Source organism: Myotis nattereri (genome assembly GCF_964212035.1).
Source record: "Myotis nattereri genome assembly, chromosome: 5".
NCBI classification, from domain to species: domain Eukaryota; kingdom Metazoa; phylum Chordata; class Mammalia; order Chiroptera; family Vespertilionidae; genus Myotis; species Myotis nattereri.
In genome coordinates this window covers 35,361,480-35,382,873 of record NC_138080.1, presented here as the reverse complement: position 1 = coordinate 35,382,873, position 21,394 = coordinate 35,361,480, and the positions used below count along the sequence as shown (strand labels likewise).

Below are 21,394 nucleotides of genomic sequence, written 5' to 3'. Positions count from 1 at the left end.
GATTCTGGTCAAGGGCATGTACCTGGGTTGCGGGCACATCCCCAGTAGGAGATGTGCAGGGGGCGGCTGATCGATGTTTCTCTCTCATTGATGTTTCTAACTCTCTATCTCTCTCCCTTTCTCTCTGTAAAAAATCAATAAAATATATTTAAAAAAAAACAAAAACAAAAACAAAAAACAAATTGGTTATTAAGTTCATATATCTGTTTAAAATACTCTTCTTGTTTGTGTCAGAAAAGGAACGTCAAATCAGATTTTTAATAGTAAAATATTGATAGAATGATTGAAAATGTATAAGAAATATGAAGATGATATCTAAAAGTTAGTATTTTTGTTAGAAGAAAGAAAAATGAGGGAACAGAAATTTTGTTATCTGGAATTTATTTACTTGTTAATATAGCTTTCCCCAATTGAAAAAGTTTTAAGCATAGATATCTCATTGTTATTAACTTAAAGGGATCTCTTGAAGATGTCACATATTACAATTTTGTGTGTGATATTTTTTGAGGATCATGGTTAGATGTTAGCACTCTCAAATGTGGGTAACATGCTCTATGTTGATATCTTAATCCTTAGGGGTTGAACTAGTGGGAGGGATTTATCACCAAGGCTAAGCTCGGAGGGCAAGTGCAGGAACAGGAGCTGGCCAGAGCGAGGAGAGGAGTCCTCAGAAAGGGAGGAAGGCCCAGGAGGCAAAGTGGCTTGGAAACTGGAGGAGAAAGGGTTCCAGATTCTTTAGAGACATAAAGTGAGAAATGAAAGACTATTTTGGATGTGACAATGAAGAGAGTATTGGAGACCTCTCCCAGGGCAGTTTCTATGAAGGGCTGGGTAGAAGTTAGCTGGACGTGTCATTTAAATGAGTAATTATAACCTTACACACTTCGGTTACTCTTCCAGGACTTTCCTTGTTTGAGTCATCCTGATTTCTTGGGATGTCTGGGTAACTTAACGAAATTGTGGAAAGCCTGATTTCCACCCTCTCAGATTTTTCCCATGTCAATGTGCTGTCCCAGCAACAGGGATATGGATGCCTCCACTCTATTGCAATATATATTTTCAGTTGGCGTACACTTCAAAAATTTAAATACCCTTTCTCCCCAGTTTGCAGTCTTCCTCAGCCATGGCAGTCCCACCCTCTGACAAACATTGGAGGTGGTGTCAGGGAGAGCGGAGGGGCCAGCTGGCCATTGCTAGCTTTGTTCCCAGTGCAGCCGTGGAACGAGCCCTGAAAGGGTTCCAGGCATAACTGGGCTTCGATCAACATCTGCTACTGCCCCGTGCTTGTTTCCAGATCTGCAGGTTGAAAGGATGTTCACATATCAAAAGTAGAGACCTTTGCTTTTCCCTAGGGGGAAGGTAGAGGAAAAGTGTTCTAAGACAGGTTTATCTGGAGGGACCTGTTTCAGGAATAAGGACATTCATGATAGAGGATTATAACTGTGATGCTCGAAAACAAAGTGGAAAGAACGCTAAGCAACAGTTCTGATTTCGGCTCACTTCAGTAGGGAGCACAGGGTGGCCCCTGCCTTCAGACTAGGGCCCTCAGTAGTTTTATCATCCAAAGCAGAGCATATTAACAGATTGTTAGGGAAAATAAATACTTTTAAAATTGTATTTTCTTACTAGTGAGAAAAGAACCCCCTTGACCCCCTCCCTACTGCCCAGCATTGGCAGCACGGAACAGAGTTCACCCTGTGGCCTTTTAAATGAAACAATGAAAAAACGTCTTCAAATATGGCATTGCCTGGAATTCAAAGTTTGTTATTAATGCTACCCATAATATAGTTCCTCAGGATTAAGTAGTGTTTAAACAGATTAACATACAAATTATCTAAACCCTATTAAATCCCTTTACACAGCAGCAGTGCTTATATGCATATGAAATTACCTGAGTACAAGGGAGTCCATTGTCTTAATGGCAGAAGATTAGAAACAAACTAAGTGTCCGTTGGTGTAATCTGATTACATACTTTTATATGCACCTGGGTGTGCACATACATGTGCAATAAGTAAGTGGGATGCTGTGCAGCTGTAAAAACAATAGGAACCCCTCCAGGTACTAATATGGAAATTTAGTGTATAAACTTAGTATATCACTAGGATATACTAAGTAATTAAAATGAAGTGCAGGATGTAGAGTAGGCTGCCATTTGTATTATTGAAGGAGGGGACAAGAGAGGAGTGTGTGGCAATTTATAGATTTGCTTATACATACATAAGAAATTGTATGAGGATATATGAGAAACTAATACCATTTCTTATCTGCCTGGGAGAGAGAGGGTGGAAATATGTAGGGAACTGAGCAGACACGGGGAGGGAGGTAGGCAGCTTCTCACTTTGAATTGTATGAATGCCTTTTTAAATTATTTGGTTTTGGAGCATGTGAACAAATTACCTCTTTACAAATTAAATAAATTAAAATGTAAAAGTTTTATTCTCTATACCTTTTAAATTGCTAGAAGTTTTTGTTCTCTTGTATGTATTGGGTTGAGAGGGTCTCCACTTAGTTTATCCCTAACAATTTGCGCACAAAACTCTAAAGGAAAGATGATTGAAGAAATTGTTTTGGGAAATCTCAGAGACTCACGTTATTTTTTTCTTTTCTTTTGGGGACTTCCTGTATTCTTCAGTTTTCAGAGATCCAGGGAGAGGTAATTAATCCATTAGGTTTGCCTAATGAGTGGGATACAAGTACTATCCTACTACTAAAACTTACCACTCTTGCTTTTGCCTTGGGATTAGGACTGAATTTTTAAATGTAATTTTTATAAGATGGCTAAATTTGACTCTGTGCTAATTTTTTTGGGCTCACCCTTTTGTAAAAATAACTTTGGTTGTCAGTATGTATGATTCCTTTCAAATGTTCCTCGTTAACTGGGCCTAACATTGTAAAAGTACTTGTCAAAAGAGACCAGGAACTAAGGCATCTTACTGAGTTTAGAAGGCTCCAGGATGGGAGGAGTTGGAGTTAATTTGTATTAAGCAAATAGTACAAATAAATATTTGGGAACTTGTAAGATATTCTTTTCTGAAGCACGGGACGGGGGAGAGGAGTGAAAAAATGGTGCAAGTGCTTTGAGCATTCTTTCGACAGCACCGAACTTAGCTCAGTTGGACCATCTTGGTTTCTTTGCACAGAAGTGTTTAATGTTCAGGAAAATTGAGTCAGAAATATAATTTTATCATGGACTTGATGATGCTTAAAATGCTAGAAAATTTGTTTTGAAATGATTGAAGATTATGATTACATTAGTTACACCTACCTTGCCAACTTGCATGGCTTTTTCTGGGTTGTTTACATTAATCTATGTATCTGTCCCTCTGAGCTTGATTATGAAACCAGACTTGTACAGAAGAATTTGATGTGCTGTGTCCTCCCCTGTGTGACATTGGAACGCTCAGGTTAGCCACAGTAATGATTGGAATCAGGGAATGGCCTCAACGTAGATTCAGGACTCCATTCTTTCCTAATTTTCAGTTAATGTCATGGCAAAGATTAATCATTTGGGAGTAGAGCGACACTAAAAGGTGCGGCAGGGAGGGGAAAGGGAGTGGTCGGGTACTAAAACCATCTAGTTTGGCCTATACCCCTTTGAATCCTGCCAGTCATATTTCACATTTCCTTATTTATTGATGCTTGTTACATATTAAAATTGCAATAGTTTTACTGAACTCCATCAATATTGAATTTTATGAACTATTCCCAACTTTTAAATTCACCTTAGGGCCTAAAATAAATCACTCTCAATAAGCTTTTCAATTAAAAAATATAAAATACCCCTAATCGCAGTGATGTTTCTATTTATTTATCATTACCGGATATTTCATCATGATTGCTAAGGCAATTTTTTTTTTTTTAGATCAGATGAAAACTTAGCAAACTTTGCATGACCAGTCTACCAAGATGGGCTCATATTAGGTGCAGAATTAATTTCAGCAGATTATTGTTTCATCTGAAAACACAATGGAATAATACTGCTGCAAAAAGGAAGAAAATTTTACCCTTTTTGGCAGCATGGATGGACCTGGAGAACATTATGCTAAGTGAAATAAGCCAGTCAGAGAAAGACAAGTACCATATGATTTCACTCATATGTGGAATTTAATGAAAAAACTGAACTACCAAGTAAAATAGAGACAGACTCATAAATAGAGAGCAGGCAGACAGCCTGGTGGTGGGGTGGTATTGGGTGGTATTTCTAAAGCCATTTGAGATGGAATTATATTTTTAATAAGTTTGCAAGATAGCGTTTAGAGTTTTTGATGCAAAGCTTAAATGAGTATTTGGTTAACAAAACTGAGTTGTGTGTTTTGGCCACATTACCTTCCTGAAAACTGCCCTGAGTTAGTTAGTTAGTTAGTTAGTTAAGGCTGATGCCAAAGATGCTTTGTTAGTTCCATTAGAAGCCACCTTAGAATCTGGAATGTCACTTTATATACCTTTTTGTCACTTTCCTGATGGAAAACCAAACCTCTTTACAGAAAACCCAAAGATTCCATGTCTGTCCAAAGAGCCATAGTGGAGAAACAGAGGTGGACAGGGGACCAAACCACATTCCAAGTCAGCTGAGAGACTCCTGTGTTTGCCTGTTCAGTTTGCCTTTAAACGTGGTGCTAGCTACAGAAATGGCTGTCTCGAATAGGGTTTTATTTCCTTGATTTCAGCCTGGGAGCACAAATAATCCCTAATACGTATGAAGCTGGTGTAGGGATCCAAAAGGAAGCCAGAGTTTTCTCTTGCGCCTCCTCATCTGGGCTGATTGAAGTTCAATAGACAGGCAGGCAGAAAGTTGAAAACGGATGAGACTTATCTTTTTAGATTTAAGGGTATAGATTACTGTGGTTGAAGTTAAAACAAAACAAAAATCCCGCCATACGCTTGGACTTTGAGAACTGAGCTCATAAGAGAGAACAGTCCAGCGGCCCATTGTGTGGCCAGGTGCCTTTTATTCGTTGTCTCGAGTTCATCTCCCTCTTAAGTACCTTTAACAGGGATGCTTCCTCCCACCCCGACATTTCAGTAAAGGGAGAATAACCGTAGAACAGCCAGGCACATGCATTTTATTGGAAAGACACAAGTCCTTGTCCTCGGGGGCAGTGTGTATAGCTAGACCCTGAACCACAGGTTTCCTTTCTGGCAGGAGAACGGGGCACATACTGCGGGAGATGGGGGTGTAGTGGATGGTGTTGGTGAGTGTTTCCCCGGAGGTCTGCGGGTGTCGGAGAGGACGAAGGAGTGTTGTTCCCAGTTTATCCTCCACATTTCTTGTTCCCCCCGAAGCAGGGCTCCTTCCAGCCCAGAGTGATTTGAGACGCTCTGTGTCCTTGTGTCTGGTCGGCGAGACTTGGGAACAGTTAGCATTCACGACTCCTCAAGGTTACGATGACGGTGAAGGTAGATGGATGACGGGAAATGTGTCTCCGATTTTCATTATCCGATAGGCCAGCAGTATGGCTAAGGCGGTATTAATTAAGGTACCGCATGCATCCTTTCAAATGTTCTCACTTGAGATATTTGAATATATGAGACAGTAAGAGTTATTGCTTTCATTGCGACTTGGTAGTAACATTGTGTGTGGGAGTGCCAACGGGGAGAAATTACTCGGGGAGCTGGGGAGCCCGCGAGCGCCTTGGGGAAGAGGTGACACCTGCGTTATTTGTCATTGGACCATTATGCACCGAGCAGCCGAGGTGCTGACTCCAAATCAGCTCCTTAGTTTTCCTAAGGGACAGAGTGCCACTCTGTCAGCTGCCAAGCAAGGCAGGAAAATAGAAAACCTGAAAATAAATTCATTCTCAAATTAAGTAAGTTGTCTTCAAAACAACCCTGCACGAGCTTCGCACTGGGACCAGCAGGAGGCTTCTTCCCTCTGCGGAGCTCTGAGGGCGTTGGCCCTCGCGTCCGGCCCCCGGATTGTGAAGTCCCCGACCACAGAGCTGCGGCTGCCCGGGCAGGAGAGATAATTACATTTCAGTGCGAAGAACGTTAATGAGACAGCCAAGTCTGCAAGTCGGTGTGTGATTCATTCGCTCCTGCCGCGAATTATTTCAGATTCACCGTTTCCCGAATCGTCTCTCATGTCTGTTTTGTTTCCTTGCTTCCTAACGCTAAACATCATGCCATTTTTTTAAATATCAAGTGCTGAGAGAGTTCCTAGGGAAGAGTGTTCTCTCAGGTAAAGAGGATCCAGATCACTTAGGGCTTATTGATTTTACGATCAGTACTCAGGTTGCCGCTAAAAGCAGATAGGTTTCCAATACATATCTGAAACCTAAGAGGTCTTTCCACCTCCATCCATCTTCGGGCTCAGTGAAGACCTCGCTTTGCAGGTGATTACTAATGAGAACTCAAGTGGATCGCCAGGGTCACACATCTGTGAAATACTAGCCTGAATGAATATAAAATACCATTATTTAACTCTAGTGATTATTACAGGATCAAAGGGAACTTGAAGCATTTAAGAGATTTGCATCTCATCTCAATTACTGGTTTTTGTCCTTGTAATGTTTGGTTGGAGTTTCTTTCTGTCCTAGGTGGGACTGATGTTAAAAGTGCTCTGATGGTATCACCATTTTTATGGCTCACCGTAAGCTGTTGCATGGTAAATTAGTCCACCGCCTGACTGGCATTGTTTGGGTATTATGCCAGGACATCTCTTTAATGGGAATTTATAAAATAAGTTGAGAGTACAATAAAACTTGTTAATCCAGAGACTTCCATTATTGGAATGTGTGATTGCTTGATTTGGGTTTAACTGGAACTTATCTTTAATGTCTATTTAAAATGAGAAGCATGGTAGTACACGGTTGTAGAATTTTTACTTTGATGACGATATGTGAATGGATGGAAAGATGCACCCCTGGAGAGGAGAGGGGAGATGCCTGCCGCCACTGGAGTTGTTCCTGAGTCAGTCAGGAGTCTGCCTTGGGAAAGGGCATCTCGGGGCAGAAGTCAGGAAGCAGAACACAGGGAGGCTTTCAGGAGGAAGGTGTTAGTATATCCATATTTTGCGGGAAGCTGCATCCTGTAGTAGGAAGAGTGTGAGGATGGAACTGAGGAGACTCTAAGTGCTAAACTGGAGAGAGATCCAAATGTGAGGTTATCACTACTACTTGAGAAATGAATGCTCTAAAGCAGTGGTCGCCAATCTTTCAGACCTCATGGACCACCAGTGGTCCGTGGACCACCGGTTGGCGACCGCTGTTCTAAAGAAGAAAAGTACGTCATCAAACTGGTCATGTCCTGTCCAGGGAATAAAGCTTTAGTAATATACAACAGTTTTTTCTTAAATATCTTTAGATTTTTTTTTATTGTTGTTGTTGTTAAATTATTGATTTGAGTCAAAATTACCAATTTTCTCCTATAGGCCCGGTGGGAAAGTCAACAGGATGTATCGCAAATCGCAGTTTCCAGAGGAACCGCTCCGGTCGCCCCATCCCTCCCAGGTTGTCCCCAGAATAACCATTCTCCTGATCCAGGTAAGTTAGGGTTTCATTTGCCAATCACTGTCATGAAGTTCCAGCAGCTTTCAGAAAGAGTATAAATCAGGATTTCCTCCCAGGTTTTACTAGTTCATGCCCATCTGGGTTTTTCTCTTTGTCTTAACATGTTGAATTCCACTGATTTGTGAACGTTGAATTTGTCTTGCATTCCTGTGATAAACACTTCTCGATAGTGATATGTTATCCCTTATATTTGCTTGATTCCTTTTGCTGACATTTTAAGGATTTTTGTGTATATGTTCTACAGTGAATATCTGTCAGTACTTTACTCATAATAATAATAATGTCTTTGTTAGCTTTTGGTATCATGATTATATTGGCCTCATAAAATGACTTGGGAAATATTTTCTTATTAGTCTTCTCACAGAACCAACATTTGGTTTTATTTTCTGTTTCATTGATTTCTGTTATTTCTTCATTTTACAAATTTGGCATGCTGTGCTTTCATTATTATATATTCAAAATATTTTCTAATTTACCTCTGATTTATTTTTTGAGCCATGGATTATTGAGCATGTTAATTCATTTTCATATATCTGGGGGGTCTTCTTATTGATTTCTTATTTAATTATAATTAGAGAATAGACTCTTTAACATTTCAGTCTTTTGAAATTTTTGGAGCCTTTGCTCTGTCTTGGTGAACATTCTGTTTGTACTTGAAAAGAATGTCTATTCTGTTTTGGGGCATCGTGTTCTGGGTATATCAATTAGGTCATCATGCTTGTGATCATCTCATCTCTGCCCTTATTGACTTTTTGCTATTTGTTCTATCAGTCACTAAGGGGAGGCATTGAATCTCCAAGTATGATTGTGAAAATTGTCTATTTTTCCCTTTAATTATACAGGTTTTTTCATCATTCACTTAGAAACTCTGGGTTAGATATAGACTCATTAAGGATTATTATTTTTTCCTGAGGAAGCGATATTTCTCATTATGAAATATCTCTTTATATCTCTGGTAGTAGTTACTTTGAAATATGTCTTGCTTGATATTAATATAGCCACATCAACTTTCTTTTGCTTGTTGTTTGCACGGTGTATCTTTTTCTCAGTTTTCAAAATTTTAGCCTATATTTGTCTTTAAATTAAAAGTGACTATCTTGTAGACAGCATATAGTTAGGATTAGCTTTTGTTTTAAATCTAGTCTGACAATTCTGCCTTTTAATTGGCATCTTTAGTTATTTTACATCTAATATTATTATTATGTCTGCCATGTTGCTATTGGTTTCTGTTTTTTTAAATTAATTTAGAGAGAGAGAGAGAGAGAGAGAGAGAGAGAGAAAGAAATTTAGAGAGAGAGAGAGAGAGAGAGAGAGAGAGAGAGAGAGAGAAAGAGAAAGAGATCAACTTGTTCCACTTATTGACTTACTGATGCATTCATTGGCTGATTCTTATATGTGCCCTGATTGGAGATGGGACCCACAATCTTGGCTTATCGGGACTATGCTCTGACCAACTGAGCTACCCGGCCAGGGCTAGTTTCTATTTGACCTTTTTATTTTTATTTTTTCACTCTGTCCTCCTTTTTGTCTTCTTTTAATTTAATTGAAAAATATATTTTAGACAATCATATAGTCTAACTACTATGCTGTAAACCTGAAACTCATACAAAATAATCTTGAATATAAACTGTAATTGAAAAATAAAAATAATAAAAAGAAGAAACCCAGTGAAAGATGCAGAGTTGTATAGGATCTTATAGCTATAAATAAAATAGTTATCCTCTCCCCCCCACCCCCAAAAAGACAGGAAAAATTTAGTGTTTGATTTTATTTCCTGTTTTGGCCTTCGGGTATGCCTGTATTTGTTTGATTACTTAGTAAAGTTTGTGCTCATCCTTGACCTGTCACAGCCTATGAATTAATATCATCTCCCACTGCCCACATATAAGAGCCTTGCAACAGTAGTTCCATCTGATTATTCCCTCCCTCCCGTATTTTGTATTGTTGTTGTGTATCTTTTACTTTTCCAGATGTTATTGAACCCATTTTCCAATGTTACTTCTTTTGCTTTAAAATAACCACTTTTAAGGAAATTAAGACACTAGAGAGAATCTTTTCTGTTTTCCATCATAGTCATTATTTCTGGCATTATTCAGGCCTTCCTGAAGATCTTATCCTCATCTGATATCATTTAGCCCAAAGAGTATTCTGTATTATTTCTTACTGTGTCATTCTCCTGGGGAAGAATGCTCTCCCCTTTTGAGAATATCTTTATTTCACCTTATTTTTTAAGGATATTTTCTCTAGATAATTTTGAGTTGACAGTTTAGTTCAGCACTTCACAGATGTTACATTATCTTTTAGACTCCTTTTCTGATGAGAATTCAGCCGTCATTTCTGTCACTTTTCCCTTACATAATGTCTTTGTTTATTTGCTTTCAAAATTTTCGCTCTCTTACTTTTTAGCAGTTGGACAATGATGTGCTTAGGTATAGTTTTCTTAGTATTTATTGTGCTTGGGTTTCACTGATGTTCTTAGATCTGTAGGTTGAGTTTTTCAAGAAATTTGAGCAATATTCAACTGTTAGTTCATAAAACTTTTCTACTGGATTTTTCTCTCTCCCTTCTGTTTAATATTGCGCACGCAGGTTACAGAAGCTCTATTTCTTTTCTAATTTCTATTTTTAATCTTTTTATCTTATCCTTGTTTCTTCTAGTTGGATAATTTCTTTTGTCATTTCCAGTCTTCTGCTAAGAACATTTAGGGAACTTTTTATTTAAATTATTATTCTATTCGGTTCTAGAATTTACCATTTGCCTCTTTTTTTGTAATAGTTTTACTTTCTCTGCTGATGTTCCCTCTCTGTATATTTGTGAAGACCACATTCTTTTTTACATCCTTGGACCTGTGTATAGAAGCTTCTTTAAAGTTTTTACAAGCCAGATGCTCAAGCCAGCATCTGGACCATCTCATGTTCTATTCTGTTGACTGCTTTTATCTTTACTATGGGTCATATTTAATGAGTTTTTACAAATGTATATGCCCTTTTAACTGATACCCCAGACAAGTATAGCAGATTTATGTGACTCCCCCTGATCAGCCAATGTTCTAATTTCAGATTAGTGTTGCTTGTTCTACAGGTTCATATAAAAGGAATCATACAAGCCCTGGCTGGTGTGGCTCAGTTGGTTGGGCATCGTCTGGTGCACCCAAAGGTTGCTGGTTCTATTTTGGTCAGGGCACATGTCCACGTAATGGACTTGATCGCCAGTGGGGGACATGCAAGAGGCAACCGATGTTTCTCTCTCATTGATGTTTCTGTCTTATCCCTTCCTGTCTCTCTAAAAATAATAAACTATTCTTAAAAAAAAAAAAAAAAAGTAATACAATATATATATTTTTTGTGTTTGGTTTTGTTTTTTTTTTCTCACCATTTCTATTCAAGTCATCCATACTGCTGCATGTATCACTAATTTATTCTTTTTTACTGCTGAGAAATATTTCATTATCACAATTGAATTTATTACCATTTTTAATCAGCTCTATTTATGGGCATTTGGTTTCTTTCCAGTTTTTGGCTACTACGAATAAAGCTTGTTCTTATATAAGTCTTTTTTGTGAACATTTGTCTCAAGTAAATACCTAGGAGTGAAATACTGGGATATAGAGTGCCACCTTGCTTTAAAATTCTGTAAAATGTATATCTATCTACATGTATATATAATCAGTGCCACTTGATTTACATATTTACCACTTCGCTTTGATCATTATTGCCACACTGTATTGTCTTGTACCACACTGTATTTTTCTGAGTTTAGTTTCTTTTTTAGTGAATTATATCCATCATTAGTGCTTTTAAAAATCATTTTTAGTGAAAAACTATGTCTTTTATACATTAAAGTTTTTATTTTGCTCTCACTTTGAAGAATCTTTTTACTATGGAAAATACCAAACATACAAAGTAGAAAGAGTACCATGATATGCCCTTTCAAGTACCCCTCCTGATTTCAAAGTAATCAGTTCCTCACTAGTCTTATTTATCTTTACGCCCACTACTTCTCACCCTCTAATGACTATTTTGAAGCAAATCCCAGATATTATTTTATCTGTGATTATTTGTACATGTATCTCTAAAGCAATAACCACAGTAACATTTTACTCCTAAAAAAATAGCCCTGGCCGAGTGGCTCAGTTGGCTGGAGTATCATCCCACACACCAAAATGTTGTGGGTTAATTCCCTGGTCACATACACAGGTTGCAGGTTCAATACCTGGTCAAGGGGCTTGCAGTAGGCAGCCAATAGATGTTTCTCTCTTGCATGGATGTTTCTCTCTTTCTATCCTCTGGTGAGGAAATAATCTATATCTCTAAAAAGCTAAGTGACCAACTGTCTGTCCGTCCGACCGACTGACCAGCCAGCCGGTACATATGACACGCACTGGCAATTGAAAAATAAACGTTGACTCGTGCGTGCGCGATACAGATAAAGCTCTCTAATTAATTGCCTTTCAATGTGCGTGAATATGTGCACCAGGCCACTAGTAATAATAATAATTATTATTAAGTATTATCAAATATCTCTTGTTAGTATTTCCATTTCCCCAATTGGATAAAAAATATATTTTATGTATTTTGAATGAAAATCCAAGTGGGGTTCATCCATTGTGATTAGTTGATATGTGTAAGTCTGTTTAATCCATGTGTTCTTCTCATTCTTTTTTCCTCCATTGCATTGTATTTGTTGAAGAAACTAGGTTTTTGTACAGTAGACTGTACATTCTTTCTTTTGCTGGTTACATCCCCATGAGGGACATGATTCTCTGTAAATTGGTAGTTAGATGTATAGCATTAATCAGATTCTGGCTAATTTGACGGAAGGAAGGGAGGGAGGATAAATGAATGGGTAGTTTTGTGTACTTCCCCTCAGGAGACACCTCGTGTCTGTCTCTCTTTTTGTGATAGATACAGCCTTTGGTTGACAATTGGCTAGATATTTATTTAATTAAGGGTCATACTCACTCTAGAATGTTAGTTTAACTGCATATAGAACTCTAGATTGTCCCTAATTTCTTCCCCTCAGCATTTAGATAATTATATCTTCTGGCTCTTTAGTCATCTTAAACTTATATTCTGTTTATCCCTTTTCTTTTGGTTTGTTTCTCTCTTCCCTATTTTTGCCTTCTTGTAAAATTGTTTGAGCTTTTTGAATTCAGTTTTAATCTATCTCTTGACATTATAGCTATCTCTTTGCTTTATTTTTTAGTGATTGCTCTCATGCTGACAAAACATCCTTACCTTTTCATAGGTTACTTAGAGTTAATATTACACTACTTTGTGTAAAATGTAGAAACCTTAAACTGTATAAGTCCACGTACAACTGTGCTGGCCGTGAACTAGAGTCATTTCAGGGTCAGCATGGAGTAGATAGCGGCGGTTGTGTACTTCTCTTTAGTCAGTATCCCTTACAAGTTTCTCAAGTTGTCTTGCTTTAAAAACAGTGTTATGAGGATACAGTGTTTTGTCTTTTATGAGTTGGATTAGATTTTTCTAAAAATTTAGTTTTATTCACTAAGGGGAAAGAAATCTTATATCGTAGGCATTATCTGCACATTTGATCCCAGTGTTTGGTAATTAAGAGCACGTAAGAATATGGTTGGTTCAGGGCCTCTGTTCCCCTCTTGTAAGAACAGTTAGAACACTACTCTCCTCCTGAAAGGTCATTTCATCATTTTCATGCAGTAAATAGCATGAAGAATTAAAGTTGAATAAGACATAGTTCCTGACTTCAAAGAGTTTAAAGTCTATATGGAGTGCTACGTGTGTGTGTTATCAGCTATGTGATTTAAAAGTAAAATACCAGTTAGTGACAGGACTGGGGTTGGGTGACCCTGTGCATACTAACAGGAATACTGGAGATTAAAACATTTTAGAAGTACCCCAATTGCTGCTATTTAATTGGAAAAGGAAACCCCAATGTGTTTGGGGTAACTATAATAATACTTGTTTTTTAATATTAATTTTTAAAGAATTCCTTTTTAAATTATATTGTTATATCTGCTTACAAATGATCCTTGTCAAGTTTGCAGTAAAGAGAGAGAGATGTCTTTGTAATTGTTTTTCTTTTCCTTTCAATATTTTGACAGGACGTAGTAGCCAAGTGGCCTCCTACCTGACCCCAGTCAAATCCTTCGTGCCACAGATGCCCAAGCTGCTCAAGTCCCTCTTCCCTGTGCGAGACGAGAGAAGGGGCAAACAGCCGTCTCCCCTTGCACATCAGGTAAGAGCATCAAGAAAGCAACAGTGAAGCCCTGGCCGGTATTCTCAGTGGTTAGAGCGTCAGCCTGTGCACCAAAAGGTCATGAGTTCAATTCCTGGTCAAGGGCAGGTACCTGGGTTGCAGATTCCATCCCTGGTTGGGGAGAGTACGGGAGGAACCTATGGATGTGTATCTCACATGAGTGTTTCTCGCTCTCTCCTCCTCTTCTCTCTCCCTCCCTTCCTTCCAGTCTCTAAAAATCAATGGAAAAAATACCCTTGGGTGAGGATTAACAAAATAAAAGAAAGCAGCAGTGAACATTTTTTTCTGAGATTGCCGGCAAAATGGTGCTTTGTGTTGCACTGAAGCTGGAGTGAGAGTGATGTCAACAATGGGGGGTGGTGGGAGGGGTAAAAACTGGGCTTTTAGATCTGGTAAAAGCTTGTGATAATTTCTCTTCCCCTCTCTTCAGAGATAACAGAGCTGTTTAAACTTATTGACACACTCAATCCTTTTTGCTTTTAAAAAATGCCAAGTACACTCCTAATGTGATTTATGGTAATATCACTTAGAGCAACAATAGTAAAATTTATGAAGTGCACTTAATGTTTCTTGTGTATTGCCAAACAGAAAATGTAATTCTATTTTTAATTCTTGATTTCATTTCTCATTTCAAACAATTTCATATCATCACTGTTCTTCCTTCTCTACCTTTTCTTCCTCTACTGTGGTTTACCTGTTCTTTCACTTAAAATATTAAAAGTGATCATTTGTCTTATTTCCCCATTTTCTCTGAAACTCAACTCAGCCTTAGAATAAGTTTTAGAGAAAATGTGAAAGGGCTTTCCAAATAATCAGGAAACTGTTCATATGAGATGGTGAATGGGAAGCCTGTTGGCAATGCAATTTCTGGACTTATATAGGTGTGCATTCAGCAGAAATTGATAAATGAGGATTTATTTATACTCATTCAAAAACACATACAGTGCAAGTTCGGTTGTTGAAATAGGTCTTTTGACATTAGCTTCTCCACATTCACTTAAACATTCAAGTCACAGAAATGCAGGTGAGTTCCTGTCTGAGACCTTAACTACTTAAAAGAATCTTCTAAGTTCATAAATGCATATGCAAGGGCGATGGTGTTAGTTTTGTAAGGCTGCTGTGCAGATATATAATATTTTCAGCCTAGCATTATATAAACATATACATAAGCATACATGTACACATATTGGATGAAAAAATTAAATACTGAGATTTTGGAAGTGTGTAACTAAATTTAACTAGGCATATAATTGGTGTTTGACAATTATCAAAATGAATCTATGAGAGCTAAAAGAAATAGCAAGTCTAATACTTGGTGGGGTGAGGATAGGCAGAAATTATTTTCCCAAGGGTTTGTTATTGCATTCAGTATTCTGTTCTGATCTCCCACATCATTATTTTGCAAAGTATGATTTATGGACTGTGTCAGAATTTCCATGGTAACTTTTTAAAAAGGCAACTAAAAAATATATACAGCCTGGTCTCAAGCCATGGCTCACCTGGGGCGCCTTATAATCTGCCTCTATATGCAGCCAAAGTGATTCCTAGTCACATTAAAGCTTGATAGCCACCATTTTTCAACTGCTATTTGGTGAAGACAGAGTTATAGACATTAAAGGAAATCAGAATGGCATTAGAAGTCATTGAATCAGCCCACTATAGTTATAATTTTTAAAAATATATATTTTTATTGATTTTAGACAGGAAGGGAGAGGGAGAGAGATATAGAAACATCAATAATGAGAGAAAATCATTGATCAGCTGCCTCCTGCATGCCCTGTCCTGGGGGTTGATCCCACAACCTGGGCATGTCCCCTTGACTGAAATTAAACCCGGAAACTTTCGGTCCGCAGGCCGACACTACCTATTGAGCCAAACCAACTAGGGCCAGTTATTATTTTTTAAAGCTTCTCTAAGTTTTTGATGTAGAAGTCAAATCATGTGCTACAATCAGAAATTATTTTTACTGTTTGATAGTAAGCGATTGTTTCTTCTGCACAAACAATAATGTGTCAGAAGCGAATCTAGTGATTGGAGAATAACTCTAATTTGTAAAGTCCAATTTAAGAGAGTTAATCTCACAATATTTTGAAGATATCTTAGAGCAGTATTTGCTCATTCAGCTTACTTTTTTTGAGCATATATGAGCAAAGGTGTTGGGGAAGGTGGTCCCAAGTGTTCAATATTTCATAAGTAAATGGAAAGGTAAAGCTGGACTTACCCTAGCTGGTTTGGCTCAGTAGATAGAGCGTCAGCCCTCGGACTGAAGAGTCCCAGGTTGGATTCTGGTTAAGGGCACATACCTCGGTTGCAGGCTCGATCCCCAGCCTGGTCAGGGCATCGCGGGAGGCAACCAATCAATGTGTGTCTCTCACATTGATGTTTCTCTTTCTCTGTCTCTCCCCACTCCCTTCCATTCTCTCTAAAAATCAATGGAAAAGTATTCCTAGGTGAGGATTAACAAGATAAAAATGTTGGACTTAGCAGAGATGCCCATTAGTAGGGCTAAAATGTTCCAACTGGTTCGTGAACTGAAGGCCCTTTACTCAAGGTCATCAGGGAGTTGCCCCTTCCCTGCGCCATCTCTGTCCCTGTCTGACGACCTTCCAGCTACAACCTGCTGGAGACACTTCGTCGCTAGGCTTTATTCAGTGCTGCAACGTCCGCCAGGTTTCCTTCTGCAGACTGCTCAGTCCCTCTTGATTGCCTTCCCTGGGCCCGCTTATTCCATAAGCCACTGATACTCAGGTGCCCCAGAGCACTAGCCTGGGCTCTCTAATTCTTATCTTGGGTGATGCCATTCAGCTCCACGACTTTACCTATTCATACACTGACAATGCTCACATTTCCATCTCTAGCCCAGACGGCCCTGAGCTCTGGCTTTGTGGATCTCATTGCCCATTCAACTTCTCCACTTATCAGGGAGGCATTCACAGTTTATAAGTCCAAAACATTACTGTTTGTTTCAGCTCACAAGTCTGCTTACTCCTAGCACACAAGATACTAAAACATGTGACCATCTTAGGGTGTAGCACAAACATCCACTTTGCTTACCTCTTACAAGCAGTGAAACTGTGTCTTCTGCACAAACAGTTTCTACCAGTGGAACTGTGTAGGTACCACTCCCAACCCAGTGACCTCTGACCTTCTCCATTTCCCATCACTCATCGTGCCACTCTTGTCTCTGGCTGTTGCAGCAACTGACCAGTTGGTCTGTCTGACACTTTTTGCCTCAGGACAGTCTCTCATTTACAAAGTAGCCGGAGTGATCTTCCACACCCTTACATTAATTCATGACTGGAAACCTTCCACTGTTCCTCACTGAAACGGGATAAAGTAAATTCCTTCCTGTGTGATGTGGTCCCTGATCTTTACTCGTATTCCCTTTATTCTCCTCTTTGTTCACAATACTAAGCCATATGGGCCATTCTTTTGTTTGCTTGCTCGTTTTAAACCTCAGTAATACATGAAGTTCTTTTTGGTCTTAAGGGTTTTTTTCCCTTTCACTTGGACTGCTCTTTTCCCAAGTCCTTTTTATGGCTTCTAGGTCTCATGTAGAGTAGTTCACTACTAGTGGGGCCATGAAAGGCTACTGTGAGGAAGTATGGTGAGTGTAGAATGGCCTTGACCAGCCAAACTGAAACAACAGCCTCCACCATACACAGTGCATGGGATCACCGTCCTTAATTTTTCCCTTGGGAGTTATTGTTAGGCCTCTATGTTTATTGATTATCTCTAGAATATAACCCTTGAGGGCAAGGGAATATTGATAACAAAATGACATATATGCAGATTATAATATTAGATAGCTTATATGTCCAAGAGTTATAAAGTGGCATAAAGGACTATGTTTACAGTTGCTGTTTAGAGGTGAGAGAATCACATCTGAGTGGGGATTTGAGATATCAAGACATATTGATGAACCTTTTTTTCTGGATTGATGTAAGTTTCACTAAAGAACCATTCCTAAAGGAGGGAAAAACTTTGCATGTCGTTCTGCATTTAGTTGATCAGAGATGCATGTGTTCATCTCAGATCATGACTATCTCTGCTAGAGCTCTAAGGGAAGTAAATTCTTTTAAATGGCAGTATCAATATAGAGGTCCCACTACTTGGGCTACTTCAAATATGCTTTAAGTTGTTACACCTGAGTGGTGTTTTACCCTTGGAAATGCAGCCCTTTAGTGCCAATGGAATCCCAAAATATCAGCAACAAGAACATGCGGCATTGGCTACTTTAGTGTTCCCCAATTTTTTACTCTAATGGCATCCCGTTCACTTGGAAATCGGAGTTAAAACCTGAAAGTTGAGGTCCTGTTTTTGATGATCTAGCCTTCCCCTCCGTGTGGAACCTCCCAAAACTTCTAGGCACAAGGTTGGCTTATTTCCAACCAAACTTTGCCCCCGAGTTTTCTCTGCTATTACTCAGGGCTTAAAGGCAGGGGAAGAGGGGGCTCTGTGTTCTCTAGGCTTACTCCAGACTTAACTGCTGTAGGTTAATCAACTATATCCTAGCTAATAAAAGAGTAATATGCAAATTGACCATCACTCCAACACACAAGATGGCTGCCCCCATGTGGACACAAGATGGCCAGCAGGGGAGGGCAGTTGGGAGGGACCAGGCCTGCAGGGGAGGGCAGTTAGGGGTGACCAGGCCTGCAGGGGAGGGCAGTTAGGGGCAACCAGGCTGGCAAGTGAGGGAAGTTAGGCATGACTGGCCCAGCAGGAGAGGGCAGTTAGGGGCAATCAGGCAGGCAGGCAGGCGAGTGGATGGGAGCCAGCAGTCCTGGATTGTGAGAGGGATGTCCGACTGCCCTCGATGGGTCCCAGATTGGAAAGGGTGCAGGCTGGACTGAGGGACACACACCCCCCCCCTCGCCATGCATGAATTTTGTACTTTTGTGCATCGGGCCTCTAATCTCATAATAAATGCTTCATCATTCTTCAGTTGTCAAGCTCTTGCTTAAAGTTGGGAGCCCAGAAGTGATACAGTGATCCCTGTGCTTGAAAATAGTGCAACTGTTAGCTCCTTCTTCCAAATAATGTACTTTTACCAAAGTAGCATATTATTGCACTCTCTCTCTTTTTTTAAAGGCAAGTATTATTAGCCCATCATGCTTCAGGTCAACTAGCATTACCTTTTTTTTCTGTTTATTTGTGTACATTCTTGTCAATGAGTTCTCTTTTATTACGATGTTGTTTAACTGATGTGTAAAAATACTTAAATAAGGAACTTTAGATTCATTTCTGAAATTTTGCATCTTTATTATGTTTTAACATTTCTAGGCTACCAAGATATTTTTGAGTGCTTATTTTTTGTTCTAGCTATCATCTACGAATTTTTAAAGGATATAATCTGTCTGTGTTTGAGTCATAAACAAAATACTGAACAGTATAGGGCAGAAGGGAGAACCCTGTCATATGCAACTGGAGACCATTCCTCAAGTCACAGAACACAGAGCAACACATTTCAGCTCTGTGTATTCAGGCCTTCCACCTCCAATTCACATTTCTTCTTCTGCCAGGGAGATTGTGTGTGACCATGGGCTTCCTCTGTATCCCCAGGCTAGTTAGCCTAAAACAAATGCATGCTGATGGACGTTCTAGATCTCCCTGGTCAGTACCTGGCCCTGCCATAGTCTGTGAGGTGTGACTTCCCAGTAGCGTAAGGACTACACAGACTACCGTGAATCTTGCTCTCTCTTTTGATTCTCTTTTTTGTTTGCTGCTAGTGCCTTGTTAGTTTGCTAACTTTGGCAGCATAGATAAATAATCAATAACAGACTAAAAAAATTGTAGGTTTTAGAATGACATCAAAGATAGAACCCAGAAAAATAGAAATCAATGCATATACCTAAAAATAGAAATCAGAATATGGATCAGTTTTACTGTATAGGAAGGGATGAATATTGACATGAATATTGCATAAGATAGTAAATAATTGTAGTGTTGCCTAAGATTTAGCATGTGAAACAACACCCCAAAAGAACCCAAAATTAGTTTGCAGATCAACAGACAGTACATGGTAACCAAATAGACCATGTATGATGGCATATTCTTATTCCTTTCCAAATCCCAACTTTCTCTTTTCATCATTTTTAAAGCCATTTCTCTCTCGATTAGCTCCCCTAACTGCAATGAAAGGTATTAAAACTTCTTTCTTCTCCTGTTTCTGTCCACGTTTAGTTTGGAGACTTAAAATGCCTTCTCTGGAGCATTCACAATAATGAAGAAACTTACTAACCCACCTAAACACTGCCTGGTCTTCTTGGACATTAGACCACACTCAGGTTGTTGCCCTGAGTCCTGGCTATGTGACACTAGAAATATGTTGACCAGTTGGAAGGATTTCAGAGAATAACATCCAAAATGATTTATGAGGAAAGATTAAAGGAGTTATTTATAGCTTGACCAAACAATGACTGAGAGAGCTGCCTGTATAAGCATGCGAGGCAGATGGACACTGAAGGCGGGAGGAATCATGGAGGCTGGCTCCTGAGGCCGTGGCATGAAAGCACGGAACGACAGAAATGAAATTAATGAAGGGAATGGTAGCAGCTGTGGATAAGTCAAGTGGTTTATAGATAGCAGGATACGCTCTTAAAAAACTATGGGATTCCTGTCACTTCTATTTTTAAAAAATAAGATTTTGAGCATATAAAAATAGTCCAGGTAAGAACCGAGGAATGGAATAGGTCCTGTTTCACTCATTGTTCGTATTTTCATTGTTCAAGTAGGTGGAATAGATGTAGAGGTTGTATAATGAGGGAATGATTATTATCAAAAAAATGCTTTTAATCAGACTGTCCTTGACATTTTCAAACAAGAATGTTCAGTTCCCTCCTTCATGCAAAGATACAACCCCAGTAAAACTCTAATGAAAAGATTGATGCTTATTAACTTGTTCTTTGGAAGCAGCGGGTTCTCAGATCAAGGTGCTATAGTTTGGGAGCATTGTATTCCAGTGTTTGCAAAGACTCGTGATCTTTTCTTGTAAGGGAGAAGTTAACAGTTTATTAGAAGATTTAGAAATAAAGATCCAAATATTTTACAAAATATTTTGGTTTGACCATGTTTATAAAGAAAGATTCAACCGAAGGACTTGTATGCATGCATATAAGCATAACCAATGGACACAAGACACTGGCGGGTAGGGGAGGCCAGGGGATTGTCAAGGGCGGGGGGGGGGGAGGGGGAAGGGAGACATATGTAATACTCTTTGTAATACTTTAAGCAATAAAAAAAAAAGAAAGACTCATGTTTCTCACTTTTATGGAGATATCTTTTTGTTTGTCATTGATTTCTGTCTGAGTCCCAAAGATGCAAAGACACCACATTGGAGGAAGTGACAGCTGTCTTTGACCTTCTGGTGCAAGTTTAGTAACTAATCTGGAAAATAATGAACTGCAATTAATGAAATCTGTACTCATATTCAAGTGTGTTTCTCAGACAGCACATACAATAATTGAAAGAACTTCCTGCTCTCTAATTAGTTAGATTGAATTAATTTGGCATAATAGCTTTTCTCCTGTTTCTAGGAGTTGGTGTTCAGATGAAGCTATTTATGTAATTCAAACTTAGAAACTCCAAATGGCATCTTTGGTTCATCTGGGGAATTAAAGAGTTAATGCTCGGATTTAATGCC

At 38.9% G+C, this 21,394-nt stretch overlaps 1 protein-coding gene across 1 annotated transcript in view; it reads left to right on the top strand.

Annotated features, from left to right (window-relative positions):
• Positions 1-21,394, top strand: part of KIF13B (kinesin family member 13B) — a 203,666-nt gene that overhangs the window by 165,135 nt on the left and 17,137 nt on the right. Inside the window, exons 36-37 of the mRNA XM_081092887.1 lie at positions 7,371-7,482; positions 13,595-13,728. Of these exons, the coding sequence (XP_080949013.1) occupies positions 7,371-7,482; positions 13,595-13,728 (246 nt within the window). The remainder of the gene's footprint in view (positions 1-7,370; positions 7,483-13,594; positions 13,729-21,394) is intronic.